This window comes from Mobula birostris, chromosome 1 (genome assembly GCF_030028105.1).
Source record: "Mobula birostris isolate sMobBir1 chromosome 1, sMobBir1.hap1, whole genome shotgun sequence".
Taxonomy (NCBI): Eukaryota; Metazoa; Chordata; class Chondrichthyes; order Myliobatiformes; family Myliobatidae; genus Mobula; species Mobula birostris.
Window position 1 is genome coordinate 5,154,949 of NC_092370.1, and position 26,904 is coordinate 5,181,852.

General features: G+C 47.8%; 1 protein-coding gene across 4 annotated transcripts in view; it reads right to left on the reverse strand.

Annotated features, from left to right (window-relative positions):
- Positions 1–2,070: 2,070 nt before the first annotated feature.
- Positions 2,071–26,904, reverse strand: part of esrp1 (epithelial splicing regulatory protein 1) — a 101,918-nt gene continuing 77,084 nt past the window's right edge. For 3 of the 4 annotated variants that reach the window (XM_072251825.1, XM_072251809.1, XM_072251802.1), the window contains 2 exons: positions 8,645–8,748; positions 2,071–5,150 (listed from right to left, as the gene is read on the reverse strand). In XM_072251825.1, coding sequence (XP_072107926.1) covers positions 8,682–8,748 — 67 coding nt within the window. In that variant the 3' untranslated portion in view covers positions 2,071–5,150; positions 8,645–8,681. The remainder of the gene's footprint in view (positions 5,151–8,644; positions 8,749–26,904) is intronic. The other variant, XM_072251816.1, reaches the window with a different exon arrangement.

A 26,904-nucleotide genomic window follows, 5' to 3' on the forward strand; every position in this document is an offset into this window, starting at 1 on the left:
GTGGAGAGGGGAGACTTGCAGCATGTATGCTGGTCTTCCATACAACCTTGCCCAGGCCTGCACCCTGGAGAGTGAAGACTTTCCAGGCGCAGATCCATGGTCTCGCAAGACTAACGGATGCCTTTAAAGTTTCTGTATTATTATGTGCAGTGACATATGCCAGTGATGTTTGTAGGTTCTGATTACTATAGAACGTGGAACATTGAACACTGCAGCACCGTACGGGCTCTTCAGCCTGCGATGCTATGTTGACCTTTCAACCCACTCTAATATCAGCCTAACCTTTCCCTCTTACATAACCCTTCATTTTCTATCATCCATGTGCCTGTCTGCCTCTCAAAGTTCAACCCTACGTGCCCGTCGTGTGCGGAGGAATTGGGTAAGGCCAGCCAACAGAAAACCGAAGTTGTACAGGCCAATCCCCTGTAAGACAGATGCATTGGGTTGCAGAAGCATTGACAAACTCCAACCATACCACCGACTTCAGAGGACAATGGAGACGGGAGGACGATGATCTATGCTCCACTGGGCAATAAGGGCCCAAGAAAGCAAGTGTCTGCCTGTCTGATGATTTCTTAAATGCCCCTAATGCAATGAAAATGGAATAATAGTTTGACTGAGCCGAGAGGCCAGTTTCTGTGTTATAGTGCTCTATGACTCTTAGTCAAATTTATTTCATTTCTAAACCTAATTTTGATGCTAAAATCACCAAAATAATCTTCTGCATTTTATTTTGTGGAGAACTTAATATACAAATGTTCTGACAAATATAGATTTGGGAATATTGTATTTGTCATTTAAAAATAGTGTAACATCTAAAGGACTTAAACATTTGGATAAAAGTTGAGTATGTTTGAACTCTGAACTGCACTCAGGTATTGTACTCCCGAGCTAAGGTTCATTGCAGAAAATGTTTATTCTACACATTATAGCTTACAGATGTTAATTTCTAAGATTTTTTATCTGATACAAGCACACTGGAAATGTTTGCCCAACAATATTTTTTAAAAGAATCGAGGATTAAAGAAACATTTGGAAATCTATGAACTAAACATGGATATTTGATTAATTTGAGTTGTAGATCAATTACTCTATTAGAGTTTTAACACTTTTGACCTTGTGCCTTATGCGTGTTTTTTTTAAAAGTTTGAAAAATGAAATTCTGCTTTGATTCACATAGCAGGTGCTGGAGGAGGGGCAGTAACATCATGAAGGATCCCACCCACCCTGCTCATGGACTGATTGTCCCACTCCCATCAGGCATCCACGCTGGGACCACCAGACTCAAAAACAGTTACTTTCCCCAAGCAGTGAGGCTGAACAACACCTCCACCCACTAACCCACCCCTCCACACCCCCAACCACCACTACTTTATCATTTCCTGTCAGTCACCTTGTGTACAGACACTCCTATACCCAGCGTCACCTTATGGACATACAATCAATCTGTGTATATAAGCTATCTTATGTATTTATATTTATTGTGCTTTGATTAATATTATTGTGTTCTTTATCTTATTGTGTTTTTTGTGCTGCACCAGATCTGGGGTAACAATTATTTTGTAACTCTGGATCTCTCCTATACTGGAAATGACGTTAAACAATCTTGAATCTTGGTGGTAACTAGGAACAGTATTTCATTGGAAACGCTAGCATACCATACGCTAGCATCATTTCCACTGATGCTGCCCGACCTGCTGAGTTCCTCCAGCGTGTTGTGAGTGTCGCTTTGACCCCAGCATCTGCAGAGTACTTTGTGTTTAGGAACAGACCTGCAGCCCACAATGTTGTGATGAACCAGTTAAATTAGCAATCAAATGGATAACTAAACTAACCACTTCTGCCAACACAATGTCCATATCCCTCCATTTTCCTCACAGTCATGAGCCTATCCAAATGTCTCTTAAAAGTTCCCAATGTATCTGCCTCTACCACCACCCCAGGCAGGGCATTCCCGGCACCCACCACTCTCCGTATAAAAAAAACCCTGCCCCTCACATCTTATAGAGTCATAGAATAGCACAGAAACAGGCTCTTCAGCCCATCTAGTTCATGAAGAACCCCTCCCACCTTAAATACATGTCATGTGGTATTAGACACTTCAACTCTGGGGAAAAAGATACTGTCTGTCCACTCTTTCTGTGCCTCTCATAATTTTATAAACCCCAGTCAGATCTCCTCACAGCCTCTGGCGCTCCAGAGAAAACAACCCAAGTTTGTCCAGCCCCTCCTGATAGCACACATGCCCTCTGACCCAGGCAGCATCCTGGTAAACCTCTTCTGCACCCTCTCCAAATCCTCAACACCCTTCCTATAACTGAGTGACCAGAACGTTATTCAATACTCCAGATGCAGCCTAACTAGAGTAAACAGTGTGTATACAGTGGATTGTGGTTAAATGGGACGCAACAGGACCAGTACATTTTGACCCAATTGAGCAGCTGCCCCAATTAGCTGAATTTGCATGGAAGTATTTAAAGAGGTATACACAAGACAGACTACCAGTTAGCTGAGTAACAGGTTATGTATTTAAGTGAAATACAGAGCAAATTAGAACATCAATACTACTACAGTACTATAAAACTGTGAATTAGTTCCCAATAATTATCGACATTTTGGGCCGAGATCCTTCATCAGGACTGGAAAGGAGGGGGAAGTCGCCAGAATAAAAAGATGGAGGAGGGGGAGGAGGATAGGTGAAGCCAGGAGGTTGGGAAAGGTAACGGGCTGGAGAAGAGGGAATCTGATAGGAGAGGAGAGATGGCCGTAGAAGAAAGGGAAGGGGGAGGGGACTGAGGGAGAGGCGATAGGCAGATGAGAAGAGGTAAAAGGCCAGAGTGGCGAATAGAAGAAAAAGAGAAGGGATGGAAAATGTTTTTACCAGAAGGAGAAATCAATATTCATACCATCAGGTTGGAGGCTACCCAGACGGAATATAAGGTATTGCATCTTCACCCTCATCTTGGCACAAGAGGAGGCCATGGACCGACATGTCAGAACAGGAATGGGAATCGGAATTAAAATGTCTGGGCACTAGGAAGTTCTGCTTTTGGCAGATCGAGCGGAGGTGATGGACAAAGCAGTCCCCGAATTTATGACAGGTCTCATCAATGTAGAAGAGGCTGCACTGGGAGCACCTGATACAATATATGAGCCCAGCAGGTTTGCAGGTGAAGTGTTGCCTCAACTGGAAGGACTGTTTGGGGCCCTGAATGGAGGTGAGTGAGGAGGTGTATGGGCAGGTGGTGCACTTCGGCTGCCTGCGGGGAGGCAACGAGTGGGAATAAAAGGATCATTTTCTAGTTGGTTGCCAGCGCCTAGTAGTGTTCCACAGTGGTCAGTGTTGGGATCGCTTCTTTATATGCTGTATATTGGTGATTTAGAAGGAATAGATGGTGTTATTGCCAAGTTTTCAGATGATACGAAGATTGGTGGAGGGGCAGGTAGTGATGAAGAAACAGGTAGGATGCAGAAGGACTTAGACAGATTAGAAGAATGGGAAAAAGAGTGGCAAATGAAATACAATGTTGGAAAAAACATGGTCATGCACTTTAGTAGTAGAAATAAATGTACGGACTATTTTCTAAACGGGGAGAAAATCCAGGAATCTGATCTGCAAAGGGACTTGGAAGTCCTTGTGCAGAACGCCCTAAAGGTTAACTTGCAGGTTGACTCAGTGGTAAGGAAAGCAAATGCCATGTTCGCATTCATTTCAAGAGGTCTAGAATACAGGAGCAGGGATGTGATGTTGAGGCTTTATAAAGCACTGGTGAGGCCTCAGCTTGAGTATTGTGAACAGTTTTGGGCTCCTCATCTTAGAAAAGATGTGCTGACATTGGAGAGGGTCCCAAGGAGATTCACAAGTATGGTTTGGGGAATGAAAGGGTTATCATACGAGGAATGTTTGATGGCTCTGGGTCTGTACTCGCTGGAATTCAGAAGGATGGGGGGGGCAGATCTCAATGAAACCTTTCGAATGTTGAAAGGCCTAGACAGAGTAGATGTGGAAAGGATGTTTCCCATGGTGGGAGAGTCTAGGAGAAGAGGGCATAGCCTCAGGATAGAGGGCATCCATTTAAAATAGAGATGCAGAGAATTTTTTTTTGCCAGAGGGTGCTGGATTTGTGGAATTTATTACCACAGGCATCTGTGGAGGCCAGGTCATTGAGTGTATTTAAGGCAGATATTGATAGGTTCTTGATTGGACATGGCATCGAAGGTTACCGTGAGAATGGGGTTGAGGAGGGGGAAAAAGGATCAGTCACGATTGAATGGTTGAGCAGACTCGATGGGCCAAGTGGTCTAATTCTGCTCCTATGTCTTATGGTCTTATGGTCTAACTGCCAGGAGGGTGATTAGTGGAGAGGGATGAATGGACAAGGGACTTGCGAAGGGAGTGATCCCTGCAGAATGCAGTGGGGAGGTGAGAATTAAAGACATTTTTAGCGGTGGGATCCCTTTGGAGACGGCAGAAGCTGCAGACAATGATGAGTTGGATGCAGACAGAATGGTAGACAAGGACAAGAGGAACTCTTATTGCAGTTGAGGTGGCGGAAAGATGGGTTAGCGCAGATGTTTGGGAAATGGAGGAGATGCACCTGAGGGCAGCATCAATGGTGAAGGAAGGGAAATCCCGTTCTTCGAAGGAGGAGGACATTTCAGATGGCCTGTTTCTGTGCTGTAATGCCCTACGACTCTACTGTATGTCTGATTGCTGCCATTTACATCCACAAACTCTTCAAAACTTAAAGTGTGCACAAGTAAACTAATTAGATTATTGGAATAGCATACGTAACTACAGGAGAAGCTAAAAAATAATGATGATAAGAATGGTACAATATTTGAGAAGCGATACAAATTGTTGCATGATTTCTGGACATTTTGCATCATGTTAGATTTAAGATAATTTTTAAACTATGTTTTACAGACATTACTGTTTGCATCAACATACAACTTGCCCAGATTTTATTCTGAGGAGCAAACATCGTATTTGACAAGGCGTGCGGATCCACACAGGGATGGCCAACGGGTTGGTGGTTCTTCTCTACCACAGCTGGCTTGGCAACACCCTGTGATAGGAACAACACAGAAGTGCCACCGTTGCTCTGTCCAGGCAGACTGGGTGGGATTAGCGCTGACTCGAGAGGACGCTGAAACAGGAAGTAGAAACAGTAACTCAGCAATGGGCAACATACAAAATGTTGGAGGAGCACAGCAGGACGTTGATAAACAGTCGACATTTTGGCTCAAGGCCCTTCGTCAGGACCCGGATCAGAATCAGAATCAAGCTTAATATCACTGGAAACAACAGGAATTCTGCAGATGCTGGAAATTCAAGCAACACACATAAAAGTTGCTGGTGAACGCAGCAGGCCAGGCAGCATCTCTAGGAAGAGGTACAGTCGACGTTTCAGGCTGAGACCCTTCGTCAGGACTAACTGAAAGAAAAGCTAGTAAGAGATTTGAAAGTGTGAGTGGGAGGGGGAGGGGAGATCCAAAATGATAGGAGAAGACAGGAGGGGGAGGGATGGAGCCAAGAGCTGGACAGGTGATTGGCAAAAGGGATACGAGAGGATCATGGGACAGGAGGTCCGGGAAGAAAGATGGGGGGGGGGACCCAGAGGATGGGCAAGGGGTATATTCAGAGGGGCAGAGGGAGAAAAAGGAGCGTGAGAGAAAGAATGTGTGTATAAAAATAAATAACAGATGGGGTACGAGGGGGAGGTGGGGCATTAGCGGAAGTTAGAGAAGTCGATGTCCATGCCATCAGGTTGGAGGCTACCCAGACGGAATATAAGGTGTTGTTCCTCCAACCTGAGTGTGGCTTCATCTTTACAGTAGAGGAGGCCGTGGATAGACATGTCAGAATGGGAATGGGATGTGGAATTAAAATGTGTGGCCACTGGCAGATCCTGCTTTCTCTGGCGGACAGAGCGTAGGTGTTCAGCAAAGCGGTCTCCCAGTCTGCGTCGGGTCTCGCCAATATATAAAAGGCCACATCGGGAGCACCGGGCGCAGTATATCACCCCAGCCAACTCACAGGTGAAGTGTTGCCTCACCTGGAAGGACTGTCTGGGGCCCTGAATGGTAGTGAGGGAGGAAGTGTAAGGGCATGTGTAGCACTTGTTTCGCTTACACAGATAAGTGCCAGGAGGGAGATCAGTGGGGAGGGATGGGGGGGACGAATGGACAAGGGAGTTGCATAGGGAGCGATCCCTGCGGAATGCAGGGGGGGGGGAGGGAAAGATGTGCTTAGTGGTGGGATCCCGTTGGAGGTGGCGGAAGTTACGGAGAATAATATGTTGGACCCGGAGGCTGGTGGGGTGGTAGGTGAGGACCAGGGGAACCCTATTCCTAGTGGGGTGGTGGGAGGATGGAGTGAGAGCAGATGTACGTGAAATGGGGGAGATGTGTTTAAGAGCAGAGTTGATAGTGGAGGATGGGAAGCCCCTTTTTTTAAAAAAGGAAGACATCTCCCTCGTCCTAGAATGAAAAGCCTCATCCTGAGAGCAGATGAGGCGGAGACGGAGGAATTGCGAGAAGGGGATGGCGTTTTTGCAAGAGACAGGGTGAGAAGAGGAATAGTCCAGATAGCTGTGAGAGTCAGTAGGCTTATAGTAGACATCAGTGGATAAGCTGTCTCCAGAGACAGAGACAGAAAGATCTAGAAAGGGGAGGGAGGTGTCGGAAATGGACCAGGTAAACTTGAGGGCAGGGTGAAAGTCGGAGGCAAAGTTAATAAAGTCAACGAGCTCTGCATGCGTGCAGGAAGCAGCGCCAATGCAGTCGTCGATGTAGCGAAGGAAAAGTGGGGGACAGATACCAGAATAGGCACGGAACATAGATTGTTCCACAAAGCCAACAAAAGGCAGGCATAGCTAGGACCCATACGGGTGCCCATAGCTACACCTTTAGTTTGGAGGAAGTGGGAGGAGCCAAAGGAGAAATTATTAAGAGTAAGGACTAATTCTGCTAGACGGAGCAGAGTGGTGGTAGCGGGGAACTGATTAGGTCTGGAATCCAAAAAGAAGCGTAGAGCTTTGAGACCTTCCTGATGGGGGATGGAAGTATATCAGGACTGGACATCCATTTTTGCTTAGTGGTGGGATCCTGTTGGAGGTGGCGGAAGTTACGGAGTTTTTGCTTAGTGGTGGGATCCCGTTGGAGGTGGCGGAAGTTACAGAGTTTTTGCTTAGTGGTGGGATCTCGTTGGTTTTGCTTAGTGGTGGGATCCCTGGCATGTGTAGTGAAAATGCAGCAGCTTTGCAATACATAATAATAAAAAACTATAAACTATAATAAAAAAGTATAAATAAAAAAATAAATTGAATACCAAATGTAAAAAGAGAGGGAAAAGTTCATAGGTAGTGTTCATGAGTTCATTGTCCATTCAGAAATCTGATGACAGTGGGGAAGAAGCTGTTCCTGATACACTGAGTGTGTGTCTTCAGGCTCCTGTACCTCCTCCTTGATGGTAGCAATGAGAAGAGGGCATGTCCTGTGTGATGGGGGTCCTTAATGATGGATTCCACCTTTTTGAGGCATCACCTTTTGAAGGTGTCCTGGATGCTGAGGAGCCCAGTGCCCATGATGGAGCTGGCTGACTTTACAACTTCCTGCAGCTTTTTCCAGTCCTGTGCAGTGGCCCCTCCGGTGACGGAACCTGTTGGAATACTCTCCATGGTATATTTGTAGAAATCTGTGAGTGTCTTTGGTGACATACCAGTTCTCCTCAAACTCCAAATGAAATATAGCCACTGCCATTTCTCCTTTGTAGTTGCAGCGATACGTTGGACCCCGGATAGATCCTCAGAGATATTTATACACAGGAACTTGAAACTGCTTACCATTTCCATTTCTGATCCTTCTATCAGAACTGGTGTATGTTCCCTCCCCGAAGCCCACAATCAATTCCTTCACCTTACTGATGTTGAGAACAAGGTTGTTAATGCGACAGCACTCAACCAGCTGGTTTACTTTCAGCTTCTCCAGAATCTCTTGAGTTTACGAGACACTTGAACACGTCTTACAGCAACTTTTAGGCCTTCGAATCAGACTAGATGAAGAAGAAAGCTGACACCTGATCCACAATGATTTACATATATTTACACCAATCAGGTTTCCCAACGCCATTGCATTTATTGAAGGCATTTTTTAAATAAGGTCAAATGACCTAGTTAGGTGGAGATAATGAACATGAGATTCTGCAGACGCTGGAAATTCAGAGTAACATACACAAAATGTTAGAGGAACTCAGCAGGCCAGGCAGCATCTATGGAAATGAATAAACAGTCGACGTTTTGGGCCGAGACCCTTCTTCAGGACTGGAAAGAAAGTGCGAAGAAGCTAGAATAAGAAAATGGGGGGAGGGGAAGTAGGACAAGCCAGAAAGTGACAGGTGAAGCCAGGTGGGTGGGAGAGGGGAATGAAGCAGGAAGCTGGGATGTGTTAGGTGGGAAAGGTCAAGGGCTGGAGAAGAAGGAATCTGATACGAAAGGGGTGTGGATAGTGGGAGAAAGGGGCGTATGGGGGTGTGATATGCAGGTAAGATGTAAGAGGTCATTGTGGGGAAATTGAAGAAGAGGGAAGGGGAAGGGGGAAAATTGTCCCGAAGTTGGAGAAATCGTAGATAATTGTTCCTTACCTGTCTTCTGTAACAAGGATTGTATTTCATGAGTCATTTAAATACCGAAGTGTCCTGGCCTGGTCATACGCATGCATACATTCCCGGCATTCCTCAGCAGGGTACTGATGCAAGGTTGAAGATAAAACAGTTATTAAACTCACATCACTACTTTCAGCTTCATCAAAACAAAAGTTGCAGTATTTTGTTTTTGGGTTTGCTTGGACTCCTTCTGAAGTTTATCTTTATGTGATATCTATTTGTATCTTTAATTCCTAGTGATTTTTCAGTATTAGGCTATGTTGTGTTCGTTACTGAAGAGAAAAGATATTATCTGGGAAAGCAGTCTACACTGGCCAGCGTTCCTTGTGGTACTGATCTCCACATATCTGTGGGGTCCTCCTTATCCGCAATGGTTGGTCTCTGGTTGCTGGAGAGTTATCATCCCTGCGTATTTGGAGCTCTTCACTCTTATCGTGTTCCTCGTCAATTGAACTGGCGGATCTCCATTCCTTTGGCTCAAGGTCACCTGACCTACCTGGGCCACCTTCTTACTGGTTCTTGTACTGGGCTACAACCAGCATTGTTTCGAGCTTCTGTCCATCGCACCCTTCTGTATTTGTGTCCTTCAACTCTGACTGGTCCAAACCAGTTAAATGAGGTGACCCAGGCAGAGTCTAAAGATTGTTTCTTTGGGAGGTCTGGCATTTTACATAATAATCTGAGAATGGTCTCAGGTTCAGCAGGTCATTACCTGAGGCTTCTTGTGTACACATTCAATTACTCTGATTAGATTATTCAAGAGCTAAAAACAGTTCAGTCCACAAAATGGGGGGAGACAGAGACAACTGGTTTGTCTGCTTATTCTCAGTCTCCGGCTCATAGTAGCCATTCGAGAGAGGTGTGGAGTATGTGGAATAATAAACTAACAACATTTTGTAGGATCGTTTGCCTTTGGTAGGAGACACTTAACAGTTTGCACTGCTCTTTCCGCTTCTCCATTTGTGTGTGGGTACTGTGGAATGCTTGTCTGGTAACATATAGGTTACAGGAACAGGCCATTCGGCCCACAATGTTGTGCTGAACTAGGTAAAAAGCAAATCAAAAACACCCAAACACTAATCCTTCCAATGACACAATGTCCATATCCCTCTATCTTCCTTACATCCGTGTGCCTAGCCAAACCTCTTTTAAAGGCCTCTAATATATTTGCCTCTACCATCATAACAGGTAGCGCATTCCAATCATCCACCACTCTGCCAGTGACCCCAAACACATGGCAAAGGTCAAAAAGAACTATCTTCAGTGAAAAGGAGTAAAAAAATTTAACCTTTGAACCTATCCCCTCGCACATTCAATGCATGCCCTCTAGTGTTAGACATTTCAATCCTGGGAAACAGATACTCTCTGTCCACTATATCTATGCCTCTCCTTATCTTGTAAACCTCTGTCAGATCTCCCCTCATCTTCCAACGCTCCAGAGAAAACAACCCAAATTTATTCAGCCTCTCATAATAGCACATGCCCGGCAGCATTCTGGTAAACGTCTTCTGCACCCTCTCCAAAGTCTCAATATCCTTCCTATAGTGGGGTGACCAGTATTGTATGCAAATGCATGCAATCTGGACTTCTTTTCATGCAAATTTATAAAAGAAATAGCAGTGTGATCAGTCTGGTCAAGTGTGATGAGACACTGAAGACATTTTTCCTCCTCAGGAGTTTCTCTGAAGGAGTTGTCTACTGGTGGGCCCTCGAGTGTCTGTAGAGGCTGATCTGGGATCCACATATTCTGGTGCAGTGTGAACAAGAGTAAGTGGTGACTGTGGTTCCAGTTTGGGTCTTTTGGTTGTTCAGTCTCTCCTTTCACTCATGCTGCTTGTTCTCTGCGGCCCAGAAGAGGTCGTTCTCATGTAGAACAGCTCCCTCTTGAACAGATTTGCTCCAGTTATGTCTGTGAGTGTAATGTCCTCCCAGTTTTTAGATGTCATGTTGAAATATTATTGACATAAAAAATAAGTTAAAAAGAAATGTCTTTTTTGAAAAGGTCCATGTGCAAAAGTAGACGTTATTTCAACACCAAAAAAAAATAGATTCAGCACAAACAAAGATATGGACTCAATCTTCATTAATATTGAAAAACTATCAGGATGTTGACTCTGATAAGACCCATTCCATCGACACATGAGAATTACAAGATTGGTATATTTTTCTGCATATTTTAAACTAGAGAGCTCTAATAGGTGCTATGCTATCAATTAATTTAAAAAGACAACATCATCTCATAGTAATGCTTTGTCCCTACTTTGTGTAAGGCATCATTAAAGTCCCACTCCTTTGTGTCCATGATGTGGTGTCCACAACAATACTTTTTTAAAACGTTTATCACTGACTCAAAAGGTCACTTGAGCTTTGGACAGAGCTTAGGCACAGATGTCCAAGAGTGTCTGGGCTCCGCAAAGTGCACCGGTTTGAGACCATGTGCAGCTCGGTGAGGTCCATTATGTATCCGAACTATATGGTGTTTAAACTCATAGTCTCTAGCAAAGGCTTTGAATTCTGAGCAGCTGAATTGTGGACAGTTGTCTGCCACAAGTGTCTCTGGTATTCCACGGCAAGTGGATACAGCTTTCTAGTGCTGGATAACTGCTGCTGAGGATACAGAGGACGGCTTGGACACCTCAACGTTCTGTAAGTAGTAATCCTCATTGAGAAGATATTTGTCCCTTTTCTGCTCGAAAATGTCTGTGCCTGCAATGTGCCATGGAATGGGTGGAAATTCTGTGGGACAGAGACAATCAGTATGATTGTTATACCATTTTCTGTGTGCTTCACATTCCTTAACATAATCTCCAGCTGTGTGCTCAGACCAGGCCACCACATAAATTGCCTTGCTCTTAGGTAACATTTTTCGATGCCTAGATGTCCTTGGTGGATTTGACTATTGATTTTGGCAGAAATAACGAGTCTGGAGCCCTTTAGCAGCAAACCATCAAGAATGGTGAGTGTCTCTTTTTCCAACCAGTTCTTCCAATTCATCCATCTCCGTCACATCTACTCTCAGAATGAGACTTTATTTCAGTAGTTCTGGAATGAAGAAACTATAGAAACTACAGCACAGAAACAGACCTTTTGGTCCTTCTTGGCTGTGCCGAACCATTTTCTGCCTAGTCCCACTGACCTGCACACGGACCATATCCCTCCATACACCTCCCATCCAATTTATTCTTAAATGTTAAAAAAGAACCCGCATTTACCACCTCATCTGGCAGCTCATTCCATACTCCCACCACTCTCTGTGTGAAGAAGCCCCCCCCTAATGTTCCCTTTAAACTTTTCCCCCCTCACCCTTAACCCATGTCCTCTGGTTTTTTTCTGCCCTTGCCTCAGTGGAAAAAGCCTGCTTGCATTCACTCTATCTATACCCATCATAATTTTATATACCTCTATCAAATCTCCCCTCATTCTTCTACGCTCCAGGGAATAAAGTCCTAACCTATTCAACCTTTCTCTGTAACTGAGTTTCTCAAGTCCTGGCAACATCCTTGTAAACCTTCTCTGCACTCTTTCAACCTTTTTTATATCCTTCCTGTAATTTGGTGACCAAAACTGAACACAATACTCCAGATTCAGCCTCACCAATGCATTATACAACCTCATCATAACATTCCAGCTCTTATACTCAATACTTTGATTAATAAAGGCCGATGTACCAAAAGCTCTCTTTACGACCCTATCTACTTGTGACGCCACTTTTAGGGAATTTTGCATCTGTATTCCCAGATCCCTCTGTTCTACTACACTCCTCAGTGCCTTACCATTAACCCTGTATGTTCTACATTGGTTTGTCCTTCCAACGTGCAATACCTCACACCTGTCTGTATTAAACTCCATCTGCCATTTTTTAGCCCATTTTTCCAGCTGGTCCAAGTCCTTCTGCAGGCTCTGAAAATCTTCCTCACTGTCTACCTCACCTCCAATCCTTGTATCGTCAGCAAATTTGCTGATCCAACTTACCACATTATCATCCAGATCATTGATATAGATGACAAATAACAATGGACCCAGCACTGATCCCTGTGGCACACCACTAGTCACAGGCCTCCACTCAGAGAAGCAATTCTCTACTACCACTCTTTGGCTTCTACCATTGAACCAATGTCTAATCCAATTTACCACCTCTCCATGTATACCTAGCGACTGAATTTTCCTAACTAACCTCCCATGCGGGACCTTGTCAAAGGCCTTACTGAAATCCATGTAGACAATATCCACTGCCTTCCCTTCATCCACTTTCCTGGTAACCTCCTCGAAAAACTCCAACAGAATGGTCAAACATGACCTACCACGCACAAAGCCATGTTGACTCTCCCTAATAAGTTCCTGTCTATCCAAATGCTTGTAGATTCTGTCTCTTAGCAAATGTCCTCCTTCTACAAAGAAAGAAACTGGCTGAAGACACTACGGAGTCATTAGTAATGATATTTCAAGAATCACCAAATTCTGGTAAGGTTCTGGAAGTTGGGAAAATGCCACTCCACACTTCAAGATGGGAGAGCGGCAGAAGAAAGGAAACTATAGGCCAGTTAGTCTGACTTCAGTGGTTCTGAAGATGTTGGAGTCGATAATCAAGGATGAGATCTCAGGGTACTTGGGGGCAGATGATAAAATAGGCCATAGTCAGCATGGTTTCCTTAAGCCAGATCTTGCCTGACAAATCTGTTGGAATTCTTTAATAAATAACAAGCAGGATAGACAAAGGAGAATCTGTTGATGTTTTGTACGTGGATTTTCAGAAGGCCTTTGACAAGGTGCTAAACATGAGGTTGCTTAACAAGATACAAGCCCATGGTATTACACGAAAGATCCTAGCAAGGATAAAGCAGTGGATGATTGGGAGAACACAAGGAGTGGGAATAAAGGGAGCCTTTTCTGACTGGCTGCCGGTGACTAGTGGTGTTCCACAGGGGTCGTTGCTGGGACCAATTCTTTTGACTTCGTATGTCATTGATTTGGATAATGGAATTGATGGCTTTGTGGTGAATTTTGCAGACGATATGAAGAGATGTGGAGGGGCAGGTAATTTTGAGGAAGTAGAGAGGCTACAGAAAGATTTGGATAAATTAGGAGAATGGGCCAAAAAGTGGCAGATGGAATACAGTGTCCGGAAGTGTATGGTAGAAGAAATGAAAGTGCCGACTATTTTCTAACTGGAGAAAAAGTACAAAACTCTGAGGCACAAAGGTATTTGGGAATCCTTGTGCAGGATTCCCTAAAGGTTAACTTGCAGGTTGATTCTGTGATCAGGAAGGCAAATACAATGTTAGCATTCTTTTCAAGAGGACTAGAATATAAAATCAAGGATGTAATGTTGAGACTTTATAAAGCACTGGTGAGGCCTCACAGAGTATTGTGAACATTTTTGGACCCCTTAGAAAGGGTGTGCTGAAACTGGAGAGGGTTCAAATGAGGTTCAAGAAAATGATTCCAGGATTGAATGGCTTGCTGTATGAAGAACATTTGATGGCTATGGGCCTGTATTCACTGGAATTTAGAATAATGAGGGGTGACCTCATTGAAACCTATCGAATGTTAAAAGTTTCCTATGGTGGGAGAGTCTGAGACCAGAGGACACAGCCTCAGAATAGACAGGCCTCCTTATAGAATGGAGATGAGGAGGAATTTCTTTAGCCAGAGAGAGGTGGATCTGTGGATTTTTTTGCCACAGTCTTTATGTATATTTAAGGCAGATTGGTCAGGGCATGAAGGGATACAGGGAGGAGGTAGGAGACTGGGGCTTAGAGGAAAAGTGGATCAGCCATGATGAAATGGTAGAGTAGATTCAATGCGTCAAATGGCTTAATTCTGCTCCTATGTCTTATGGTCTTATGGTAAAAAAATAATAAAATAATAAATAAAACACATAAAATTAAAGACAGATATTTTAAAGTTTTCTCGTGTGCAAAAATGTTCCATATGTTCACATCCATAAATAAACAGAGAAAGAGACTCTCTAAGCTGACATTTGTGAGCAAATCAGTCACGTTTTTAAATCAAACCAAGCTAGCATCCTCTGATGGTGAGCTATGGGTTTACTAAGGTGTAAAATCACACAGTGAGGAAGACTATCAAAGTTTGCAGTGGGATCTGGAGCAGCTGGAATTTAACGTAAACAAGTGTGAGCTTTTGCACTTTGGGAGGACTAACTAGGAGGACTCACTTGCACAGTGAGTGGTTGGGCACTGAGGAGTGCAGTAGATTCAAGATTCAAAATACATTTATTATCAAAATATGTATGCAGTATACAACCCTGAGATTCATCTCGTCAAAGAAAACCATGAACCCCATTTAAGAAAACATATTGTGGTGAGTACTTGGTCCATGTTGACAGAGGAGAAAGTTTGTTTAACTCAACAACCATTTTTATTGCGACAAGCACAAAAACAGTCCGGGCGCTATGACCTGGGGAGAGAACCCCCTTAGTCACATAGAGATGGGGGAGGCGATTGTCACACACCCTGGTTACCGTCAGAGTGAGCCACAAACACACAGGTGAGTAACTGTATCACCTGGGCTAAAATGTAACAATAAATGAACATGGACATCCCACCGTAATCTCACAAATGCATTTTCACACAAGAACAGTAAATAGAGCTGGCCGCTGCGTATGCTGGGGCGGACTGTCGACCATGCCTCCTCTTGGAGTGCTACACTGCCCCCACCTGAGGGGTCAGCCATCCCTGCAAACCCCAGAGTCCACAACAACGTCCGAGAGTCCCGGTGGCAGTCGACGCTGCCGACTGGGGCACTGGGGGTTGCTTGTAGCGACACTGTTTGGTGAGGCAAGAGGCAGGGCTCTTGGAGTGTCACGTACTTCGTTCAGTCTCGCTAGGTCGGTGGTGGCTAAGGGCCATGTGGTGCTAGTCAATTCCAGTGCAGCAATGCTCAGGCAGCAGCACCTGCTATACCATATGGGAGATATGGTCAAGCACCTCTCCCGGCCCCTTCCAAGCTTGGGGAATAGTCCCATCTTCCGGTAGACCCATACTGAGCCCCCCCCCCCCACAAAGTACTGGCGCCCTTGACTGGCGGAGTTAGAGCAGCGCATGAGCAGCTCCACGTCCTGCCTGTACCCAGGCTAGTAGAAGTGTTTGTGCAGGTTGCCCAACGTCGGAAATGGCCAACCCCCCACCGACCCGATCCGACTGCAGCAGCATGGCGCGGAGCTCCCGGGGACCACCAGCGGCAGGAGATGTCTGTCGCCATTGGGAAACTGCGACTGCTGGAACAGCAACCTGCAGTGCACTCCACTGAGAGTATTGGGCTCTGGCACTGGACCCAGGACAGAAAGCTCTGCCCTCTCCGGCCACCGGCCCATGCTCAGCCGTCCCCTCACCTGGGCCAACCCAGCATCGCTCACCTGCTCGCTGTACAGCTGCTGGTCAACAGTAGGGAGGTCTACCTGGCTGCCAGCTGCCGCCTGCAGCACCACCACTGCTGCTTGCCCCTGGTTCCGCCGTGTTGCGCTGGGCCATTGCTCTGCGTGGCACTGGATCACTGCCCCGTGTGTGTTCAGTCGCTGCTCCGTGTGCGTTCGGCCGCTGCTCCGTGTGCGTTCGGTCGCTGCTCCGTGTGCGCTCGGTCGCTGCTCCGTGTGCGTTCGGTCGCTGCTCCATGTTGCATTCGGTCGCTGCTCCGTGTTGCATTCGGTCGCTGCTCCGTGTTGCATTCGGTCGCTGCTCCGTGTGCATACGGCCGCTGCTCTGTGTTGCGTTTGGTCGCTGCTCCGTGTTGCATTCGGTCGCTGCTCCATGTTGCATTCGGTCGCTGCTCCGTGTTGCATTCGGTCGCTGCTCCGTGTGCGTACGGCCGCTGCTCTGTGTTGCGTTTGGTCGCTGCTCCGTGTTGCGTTCGGTCGCTGCTCTGTGTTGCGTTCGGCCGCTGCTCCGTGTTGCGTTCGGTCGCTGCTCCGTGTGTGCTGGAGGTGTGCTGCACTGCAGTGGGCCACTGTGAGACCATTGGTAGTCGTTGCTGCCCCTGCTGGGGCCGTTTCCTGGAGCTTCTCTGCCGGGGAGCCACGGCTTCAGCACTGAGGTAGAGTGTTGACCCCAACACATCCACACGGCCCCCACCCCCCAGCAGGACAGCAGGTCCAGGCCAAGGATGCAGGACTCTCGGGTGTCGGCGAGCTACACCTCGTGCTCCACCGTGTCTTCCTCCACTGCGCTGCGCGGCCTCCTCTTCCCTCGCATCACGGCAGAGTCGCCGGTGACCGTAGTCAACTGGACTGCCATCGTTGTCCCCCCAGGCGGAGATGGCTCGACCGTGCTGGGGAGAACACCGGGGTGGATGATAGTGATGACCGACACACGGCACCTGATGCCCTCCAGCACACAGTCCACGTGTGAGCCTTGCTCTCACCCAGAGGGGTGACAATGGAGGGATCCTGTTGATGGTCTTTTTTTTTTCACAAAATTCTTTATTACAAATGTCGGTGCTATACAATATTTACAAACCCAGTGACTAACACATTTACTACACTACAAACAGACAATACATGTTAAACCAATATATTGCCATCCTCATCAATGATGGCATTTACACCCCGCGGAGCCCAATGGTCCCGGAACATCTCTACGGTCACCGTGGACTGTGCGTATTCCTTTTCAATATTCACCCGGGCACGAACATATCCCCTAAACATAGCCAGGCAATCCGCCCGGGGAGAACCTCCTGCCACCCTTTTCCAGGAGCCACGGATGGCAATTTTCGCCAGCCCCAGGAGCAAGTTGACAAGGACATCCTCATCCCTCTGTGCCCCCCTCCTTACTGGATGACCATATATGAATAGGGTGGGACTGAAATGCAACCAGAAGGCAAGAAGCAGCCTACGCAAATACGCGAAAAGGGGGTGCAGCCTCACACACTCCACGTACATATGGTACACGGTCTCCTCCAGCCCACAGAAGTGACACACGGCTGGGAGATCCGTGTACAAACTAAAGAACTTATTGCAGGGCACCGCTTTATGCAGCACCCTCCAGCCGAGATCCCCAAGGTGCATGGGAAGGACTCCCTTGTAGAGGGACTTCCATTGGGGACCCCCCTCACCTCCAGGTGGAAAGACCGACCGCCATGGCGTGTCGGGACGGTGGACAAATGCTAGGAAGTGGAGGGTGTGGAGCAGCAGCCCATAAAGGTACCTCCTGCCTGCATCCCTGAATGGGATTGTGGGTGTTGATGAAAGACGGCTCAAGTTGTGTGGATTCGTCTCTCGGGTAAGGCTGCGGGGCCTGGGCCCGACGAGCAGCTCAGTCCGAGTCGTTCCACACACCTGAGCCGCACTGACATCCGTTGAGACAGGGCAAGGGTCGGCCAGGACCCCGCCCTCTGCCAGAGGAGGGGATTCCCGGCCTGAGGCAACCATGTTCCAGACTCTCAGTAGGTCCTGATAGAAGCCGGGCAGCCTCTGCAAAGCAGCATGGCTAACGCCCGCCAGTGGTAGCTGCATATCTTCAGCAAGACAGCAGCCCCTCCGGAGGAAGAAAGTCGCCAACACGTGCCACCTGGGAGGGTGCTCGGCGTACAGGAATCACTGCAGAGTCCTGAGGCGGAGAGCCGCCAGTCGTGTGCGTACACACACCAGCGACTGTCCGCTCTCTCCTTCTGGGAGACTCAGAACCGCTGCAGAGATCCAGTGCTTCCTGTTTCCCCAGAAGAAGTCCACTAGCTTCCTCTGCATTCTTGCGACAAAAGGGGCAGGGGGGGCCAAGGTGACCATCCGGTACCACAACATGGAGGCCACCAGCTGGTTTATGACCACCACCCTGCCTCGATAGGAAAGCACCCTGAGAAGGCCTGACCAGCGCCCTAGCCGGGCCATGACCTTTGTCTCCAGGTCCTGCCAGTTCGCCAGCCAGGTCTCCCCAGAAGGACTCAGGTAGACTCCCAGATAGAGAAGACGTCTGGTGCTCCACTGAAAAGCTCTCATCTCCTCCGGCAGGGAGTCCACCTGCCACTGGCCTACTAAGAGTCCGGAACATTTCGCCCAGTTAATCCTGGCGGAGGATGCCGCCGAGAAAACATCTTGGCACTCGCGCATCCTCCGCAGGTCACAGGGGTCTGTCATCATGAGGAGTACGTCATCGGCGTAGGCCGAGAGGACGACCCCCATGTCCGGTTCGCGCAGAACCAGACCTGTCAGCCTTCGCCGAAGAAGGCTGAGGAATGGCTCGACATAGATCGCATACAGTTGACTGGACATGGGGCACCCTTGACGCACTCCTCTTCGGAAGTGGATAGGTCCTGTCAATGATCCGTTAATCTTAACTAGGCACTCTGCGGCAGAGTACAGGAGCCGAACTCGGGCCACAAAGTGTGGTCCAAGCCCAAAAGCCTGCAGGGTGCCCACCAGGAAACTGTGGTCCACCCGGTCAAAAGCCTTCTCCTGGTCAAGAGAAAGAAACGCTGCCGGGGTCCCAGTCTCCTGGAGTAGGTGGATCAGGTCCCGTACTAGGTGGACATTGTCCTGGATGGAGCGGCCTGGGACTGTGTAAGATTGGTCAGGCTCCGTGTTGCGTTCGGCCGCTGCTCCGTGTTGCGTTCGGCCGCTGCTCTGTGTGCGTACGGCCGCTGCTCTGTGTTGCGTTCGGTTGCTGCTCTGTGTGCGTCCGGTCGCTGCTCCGTGTTGCGTTCGGCCGCTGCTCCGTGTTGCGTTCGGCCGCTGCTCTGTGTGCGTACGGCCGCTGCTCTGTGTTGCGTTCGGTCGCTGCTCTGTGTTGCGTTCGGTCGCTGCTCTGTGTGCGTTCGGCCGCTGCTCCGTGTTGCGTTCGGTCGCTGCTCCGTGTTGCGTTCGGTTGCTGCTCCGTGTTGCGTTCGGCCGCTGCTCTGTGTTGCGTTCGGCCGCTGCTCTGTGTGCGTACAGCCGCTGCTCCGTGTTGCATTCGGTCACTGCTCCGTGTGCGTTCGGTCGCTGCTCCGTGTTGCGTTTGGTCGCTGCTCCGTGTTGCGTTTGGTCGCTGCTCCGTGTGCGTTCGGTCGCTGCTCCGTGTGCGTTCGGTCGCTGCTCCGTGTTGTGTTCGGCTGCTGCTCCGTGTGCGTTCGGTCACTGCTCCGTGTGCGTTCGGTCGCTGCTCCGTGTTGCGTACGGTCGCTGCTCCGTCTTGCGTTTGGTCACTGCTCCGTGTGCGTTCAGCCGCTGCTCCGTGTGCGTTCGGCCGCTGCTCCGTGTGCGTTCGGTCGCTGCTCCGTGTTGCGTTCGGTCGCTGCTCCGTGTGTGCTGGAGGTGTGCTGCACTGCAGTGGGCCACTGTGAGACCATTGGTAGTCGTTGCTGCCCCTGCTGGGGCCGTTTCCTGGAGCTGCTCTGCCGGGGAGCCACGGCTTCAGCACTGAGGTAGAGTGTTGACCCCAACACATCCACACGGCCCCCACCCCCCAGCGGGACAGCAGGTCCAGGCCAAGGATGCAGGACTCTCGGGTGTCGGCGAGCTACACCTCGTGCTCCACCGTGTCTTCCTCCACTGCGCTGCGCGGCCTCCTCTTCCCTCGCATCACGGCAGAGTCGCCGGTGACCGTAGTCAACTGGACTGCCATCGTTGTCCCCCCAGGCGGAGATGGCTCGACCGTGCTGGGGAGAACACCAGGGCGGATGATAGTGATGACCGACACACGGCACCTGATGCCCTCCAGCACACAGTCCACGTGTGAGCCTTGCTCTCACCCAGAGGGGTGACAATGGAGGGATCCTGTTGATGGTCTTGGGCGGCGCTGCCCTCTCAGCGTTTCCCAGTGGCTGAGCTGGTCTGTGGCATGGCGCTGATGCAGGGCTGTTCGGGCCACGTGGCCTGCATCGCCACACCAGAAGTAGCGATCCCTCTGTGGCACCCAGCAGGGCTGGTTGTACCTGTCACACGGACCCTCCCTCATCAATTTCCTCCTCCGCCTCGGTGACACAAGCCCAGGGTCTCGCTGTGCGGGGCAACGCTGGAATGCCTTGGGGAGCTAAAATTGCTTCTGCCCTCTGCACCTCTGCCAGTGGTGATGGTGATGTCAGGCGAACACGCTGCTGAAGTGGCAGAGCCTCTTGACAGAGGTGTGGAGGGAAGCTCTTACTGGGCCGCGGGAAGGAACTGGGAGTAGCCATGCCGAACACAATGGTGGAGATCTGTTGCGAGCACACCCAGGCTTTCTCCCACGTGACACCTCCTGGTGCCCAGCTCTTCCCTCATAGCTTCCTGCAACGGTCTCTGCACAAAACACCACTCCAGTGCTGCCACGAGGGCCCTGTGGCAGCGGCATCTTGGTTCCCTGGTGCGGGCCGCAAGGGAGGCGGGTGATGTGCTCCGCCATGTCCCTCAGGTTGGAGGGTCTGGGTATGTTCCCTGGGAAGGCACATTGCTCGGTTCCCAGATCCTCCCTCTGGGTCCCGTCTCCAAGAGCCCGGACCGGGTCTGCGGGAATCTTATTCCTCAATCCCTTGACCTTCAGGAGCTCCATCCAATGTCATAGCTTTTCACCCTTTTCACCCTGACACCTGGCACCAACATTCGGTCCACGATGATAGACAAGAAAAGCTCGTTTAACTCCACAACCATTTTTACTGCGACAAGCACAAAACAGTCCGGGAATTGTGACCCGGGGAGAGAACCCACTCAGTCACATACAGATGGGGGAGGTGACTGTCACACACTCCGGTTACTGTCAGAGTGAGCCACAAACACACATGTGTCCCAGGCTAAAATATAACAAAGAATGAACTTAAGTATCCCACCATAATCACATGAATGCAGGGAAAGAGGAATGAGAGTGGGGAATGTTGAGGGGGCGGGGGGAGTGAAATTACCAAAGTTTGAGAAGTCGATGTTCATGCCATCAGGTTGGAGGCTACCCAGGTGAAATGTAGGGTGTTGTTCCTCCAATCTGAGTGTGGCCTCATCTCGACAGTAGAAGAGGCCATGGACTGGCATGTGAGAATGGAAAGTGTAATTAAAATGGGTGGTCACTGGGAGATCCCACGGAGCACAGATGCTCAGCAATGCGGTCACCCAGTCTACGTCGGATCTCACCGATATACAGGAGGCCACACCGGGAGCACCAGGTACAGTAGATGACCCCCAACAGACTCACAGGTGAAGTGTCGCCTCACCTAGAAGGACTGTTTAGGGCCCCGAATGGTAGTGAGGGAGATGGTGTAGGGGCAGGTGTAGCACTTGTTCCACTTGCAAGGATAAATGCCAGGAGGGAGATCAGTGGGGAGGGACAAATGGACAAGGGAGTCATGTAGGGAGCGATCCCTGCAGAAAGCAGAAAATGGGGAGGGGGGGAGATGTGCTTGGTAGGGGGATCCCGTTGGAGATGGCGGAAGTTACAGAGAATTATGTGCTGGACCTAGAGAATGGTGGAGTTTTAGGTGAGAACTCTGTCCCTGGTGTTGGATGGATGGGGTGAGGGTAGACGTGCATGAAATGGAGGAGGTGTGGTTGAGGGCAGCACTGATGGTGGAGGAAGGGAAGCCCCTTTCTTTGAAGAAGGAGGACATCCCCTTCATTCTGGAATGGAAAGCCTCACCCTGAGAGTAGATGCAGCGGAGATGGAGGAATTGCGAGAAGGGGATGGCATTTTTACAAGTAACAGGGTGGGAAGAGGTCTAGTCCAGGTAGCTGTGAGAGTCCGTGGGTTTGTAATAGACATCTGTAGATAAGCTGTCTCCAGAGACAGAGACAGAGAGATGGAGAAGATCGAGAAAGGGGAGGGAGGTGTCGGAAAGGGCAGAGTGGAAGTTGGAGGCAAAGTGGATGAAATTGACAAGCTCTGCATGGGAGCAGGAATCAGTACCAATACAGTCATTGAAGTAGCATAGGAAAAGTTGGGGAGTGACACCAGTGTAGGCTTGGAACATGGACTGTTCCACATAGCTGACAAAAAGGCAGGCATAGCTGGGACCCATGGCTACACCTTTTGTTTGAAGGAAGTGGGAGGAGCCGAAAGAGAAATTATTGAGCATGGGGACAAGTTTCGTGCCACCACCATTCCCTGTGTAAGGTGGTTACTTTTGACATCCCCCCTATACTTTCCTCCAATCACTATCAAATTATGCCCCTTCACTTTCAACTTAAGCCATTCTTGATGATTTCAGTTGCTAAGCATGGATAAAGGTAACTAGATCTATTACAAAAGACCAGTACAACTTGGTTGACCTAGCGGTTAGTGAGATGTTATTACAGCTCGGGACATCGGAATTCCGTATCCGCTGCACAGGATCAGAAAAAGTTGCAGAAAATTGTAAACTCAGCCAACTCCAGCACCAGCCTCCTCACCATCAAGGACATCTTCAAAAGGCGATGGCTTTAAAAAGGAACAGCTTCTTCCCCTCTGCCATCAGATCTCTGACTGGACAATGAACCCATGAACACTACTTCAGCTTTTATCTCTCTCTTCTTACATTACTTATTTTCTTTTTTAAAATATAATTACTTCTTATTGTAATTTATATTTTTTATGATTATGTAGTTCAATGCCCTGCTGCTACAAAACAGTAAATTTTAGGACATATGCCAGTGATATTAAACTTGATTCTAATTTGGGTTCTGATCGTTCTGGCTTGAAGGTCTGGAAAGGAGTGTTCCACACTGTATCTCTAAATACAATAAGCTTTTGTTCAGCAAATCCAGGTGCCAAAGCAGCCAAAATCATCTTATTGAGCTATGGCAGCCAGTTAATTCCTCAAGTCCAATTTAATGTACGGTCCACCTTCAGAGTAGTTTAGCTTTAAATTTATTTGTCAAATATACATTGAAATGTGCAGAAAAATGCATCTTTTTGCATCAGGTCAAATCAGTGAGGATGTGCTGGGGCAGCCCGCAAGTGCTACCATGCCTCTGGCACCATCGTAGCACGCCCACAACTCACTAACCCTAACCGTACGTCATCGGAATGTGGGAGGAAACCAGAGCACTCTGAGGAAAGCCACGCGACACAGGGAGAATGTAGAAGAAAATGCTATCTTGTGAAGAGAGAGAAAGAATACTGTTAAGTAGTGTTTGCATTTTAATTTTATTAATTTGTAGAGCAAGAGCCGAATTACTCTATCTGGCAGGGCCATGAGATCTTTTCCACTGATGCTGAATCTCTAATTCAGATTTGTTGACTGAAGTTCTGTCGGAACAAGCACCTAAATAAATGTACGCAAACACGAGGAAATCTGCAGATGCTGAGTACTGACGAAGGGGTTCGGCCCGAAATGTCATCCGTACTTCTTCCTAGAGATACTGCCTGGCCTGCTGCGTTCACCAGCAACTTTGATGTGTGTTCCTAATTAATTGTAGATGCCTTGGTTAGGTATTCACCCAAGTAATTTCTGTAAACTGTTAATTTAGTCAAAAACTTATTGCCTGAATGTTGCTCTGGTGTTGAATGGGGCAAAGTTAGATCGAGAAAAAAAATCAGTCCACTTTGTGATCATTGGATTTAGACATGGAACACGGATCACAGAACACTACGGTACAGTACAGGCCCTTTGGCCCACAATGCTCTGCTGACCTTTTAACCTACTCTCAGATCAATCTCATCCTTCCCTCTTACACAGCCCTCTATTGTTCTACATTCCTGTTACATTCTAAGAGTCTCTTAAATGTCCCGAATGTATCTGTCTGTACCACCACCCCAGCAGGGTGCTCCACAATCCCACCACTCTCTGTGTAAAAACTTATCTCTCATATTCCCTCTATACTGTCCTCCAACACCTGAAAATTACGCCCAGTCGGTCAACATAATTTTGAATTTAGTTTTACATGTGAATTTGAAGTGTGACAAAACAAGAACTATAATTATTGGCGAGGATAACCAGAGGTGTCGATTTATTCATAAAATGGTATGGCAACTGAGAAGTTTAAACTTGAGTAAGGAAAACTGGAATTAAAGCTAGTCTCAGTAATAGTAACTATGAAACTCCCAAACTATCAGTTTTAAGAAAAATCTGCCCTTCAAGGATTGAGATCTGCCAAACTTGTGAATTCTGGCCTTGACTCTTAATAGTCTCCTCAGGTTATATTATATTATTCAGCAAAATATTCTAGATAATAATATGCACTATAATTATATTATGAGGCACAATATTCTTGAATATTATGCAAACTAGTGCATTCTGGCCAATGAGAAAAATTGACTTGCAATGGTCTCCTCAGGTCATACTATACAGCATAATATTTTGCATAATAATATGCAGCATAATTATATAATAGGGCTTAATATTCTTGAATATTATGCAAACTAGTGCATTGTGGCCAATGAGAGAGCTTAGGGAGGGATAACAAATGCTTATTGTGAACTAATAAAATTAGCATAATTTCTTGTTAACGGAACTTCTGGAATATTATGCAGTTGAATTTTTATGGCAGGTATTACACTGTTCTCCTTCTTAAGCCTCCTCACCCCCACTGGGGCACTGGCTGATGACGGCAGCTCGACAGAGCCCTCTGTCCCGGCCCATCCAGTACTTCAGGTTGTCTCCCTCGCCTGGGGATGATGTCTTTGCAGCTTCTGTTGGCATTGCTGTAGCTCTGGGTTTCTGAAGGATAGGGTTGCTAGCCCCATGCCCAACTCTCCTCTTTTACATAGAATATAGAATAGAGAACAGTACAGGCCCTTCGGCCCACAATGTTGTGCTGACCCTCAAACCCTGCCTCCCACATAACCCCCACCTTAAGTTCCTCCATGTACCTGTCTAGTAGTCTCTTAAATTTCACGAGTGTATCTGCCTCCACCACTGACTCAGGCAGTGCATTCCACACACCAACCACTCTCTGAGTAAAAAACCTTCCTCTAATATCCCCCTTGAACTTCCCACCCCTTACCTTAAAGCCATGTCCTCTTGTATTGAGCAGTGGTGCCCTGGGGAAGAGGCACTGCCTATCCACTCTATCTATTCCTCTTATTATCTTGTACACCTCTATCATGTCTCCTTTCATCCTCCTTCTCTCCAAAGAGTAAAGCCCTAGCTCCCTTAATCTCTGATCATAATGCGTACTCTCTAAACCAGGCAGCATCCTGGTAAATCTCCTCTGTACCCTTTCCAATGCTTCCACATCCTTCCTATAGTGAGGCGACCAGAAATGGACACAGTACTCCAAGTGTGGCCTAACCAGAGTTTTATAGAGCTGCATCATTACATCGCAACTCTTAAACTCTATCCCTTGACTTATTAAAGCTAACACCTCATAAGCTTTCTTAACTACCCTATCTACCCGTGAGGTAACTTTCAGGGATCTGTGGACATGTACCCCCAGATCCCTCTGCTCTTCCACACTACCAAGTATCCTGCCATTTACTTTGTACTCTGCCTTGCAGTTTGTCCTTCCAAAGTGTACCACCTCACACTTCTCTGCGTTGAACTCCATCTGCCACTTCTCAGCCCACTTCTGCATCCTATCAATGTCTCTCTGCAATCTTCGACAATCCTCTGCACTATCCACAACACCACCAACCTTTGTGTCATCTGCAAACTTGCCAACCCACCCCTCTACCCCGACAATCAGGTCGTTAATAAAAATCACGAAAAGTAGAGGTCCCAGAACAGATCCTTGTGGGACGCCACTAGTCACAATCCTCCAATCTGAATGTACTCCCTCCACCACCACCCTCTGCCTTCTGCAGGCAAGCCAATTCTGAATCCACCTGGCCAAACTTCCCTGGATCCCATGCCTCCTGACTTTTTGAATAAGCCTACCGTGTGGAACCTTGTCAAATGCCTTACTAAAATCCATATAGATCACATCCACTGCACTACCCTCATCTATATGCCTGGTCACCTCCTCAAAGAACTCTATCAGGCTTGTTAGACACGATCTGCCCTTCACAAAGCCATGCTGACTGTCCCTGATCAGACCATGGTTCTCTAAATGCTCATAGATCCTATCTCTAAGAACCTTTTCCAACAGCTTTCCCACCACAGACATAAGGCTCACTGGTCTATAATTACCCAGACTATCCCTACTACCTTTTTTGAACAAGGGGACAACATTAGCCTCCCTCCAATCCTCCGGTACCGTTCCCGTGGACAACGAGGACATAAAGATCCTAGCCAGAGACTCAGCAATCGCTTCCCTCGCCTTGTGGAGCAGCCTGGGGAATATGCCGTCAGGCCCCAGGGACTTATCCGTCCTAATGTATTTTAACAACTCCAACACCTCCTCTTCCTTAATATCAATGTCATGATGAGGTTGGGGGAACGACATCTTATATTCTGTTTGGGTAGCCTCCAACCTGATGGCATGAATATCGATTTCT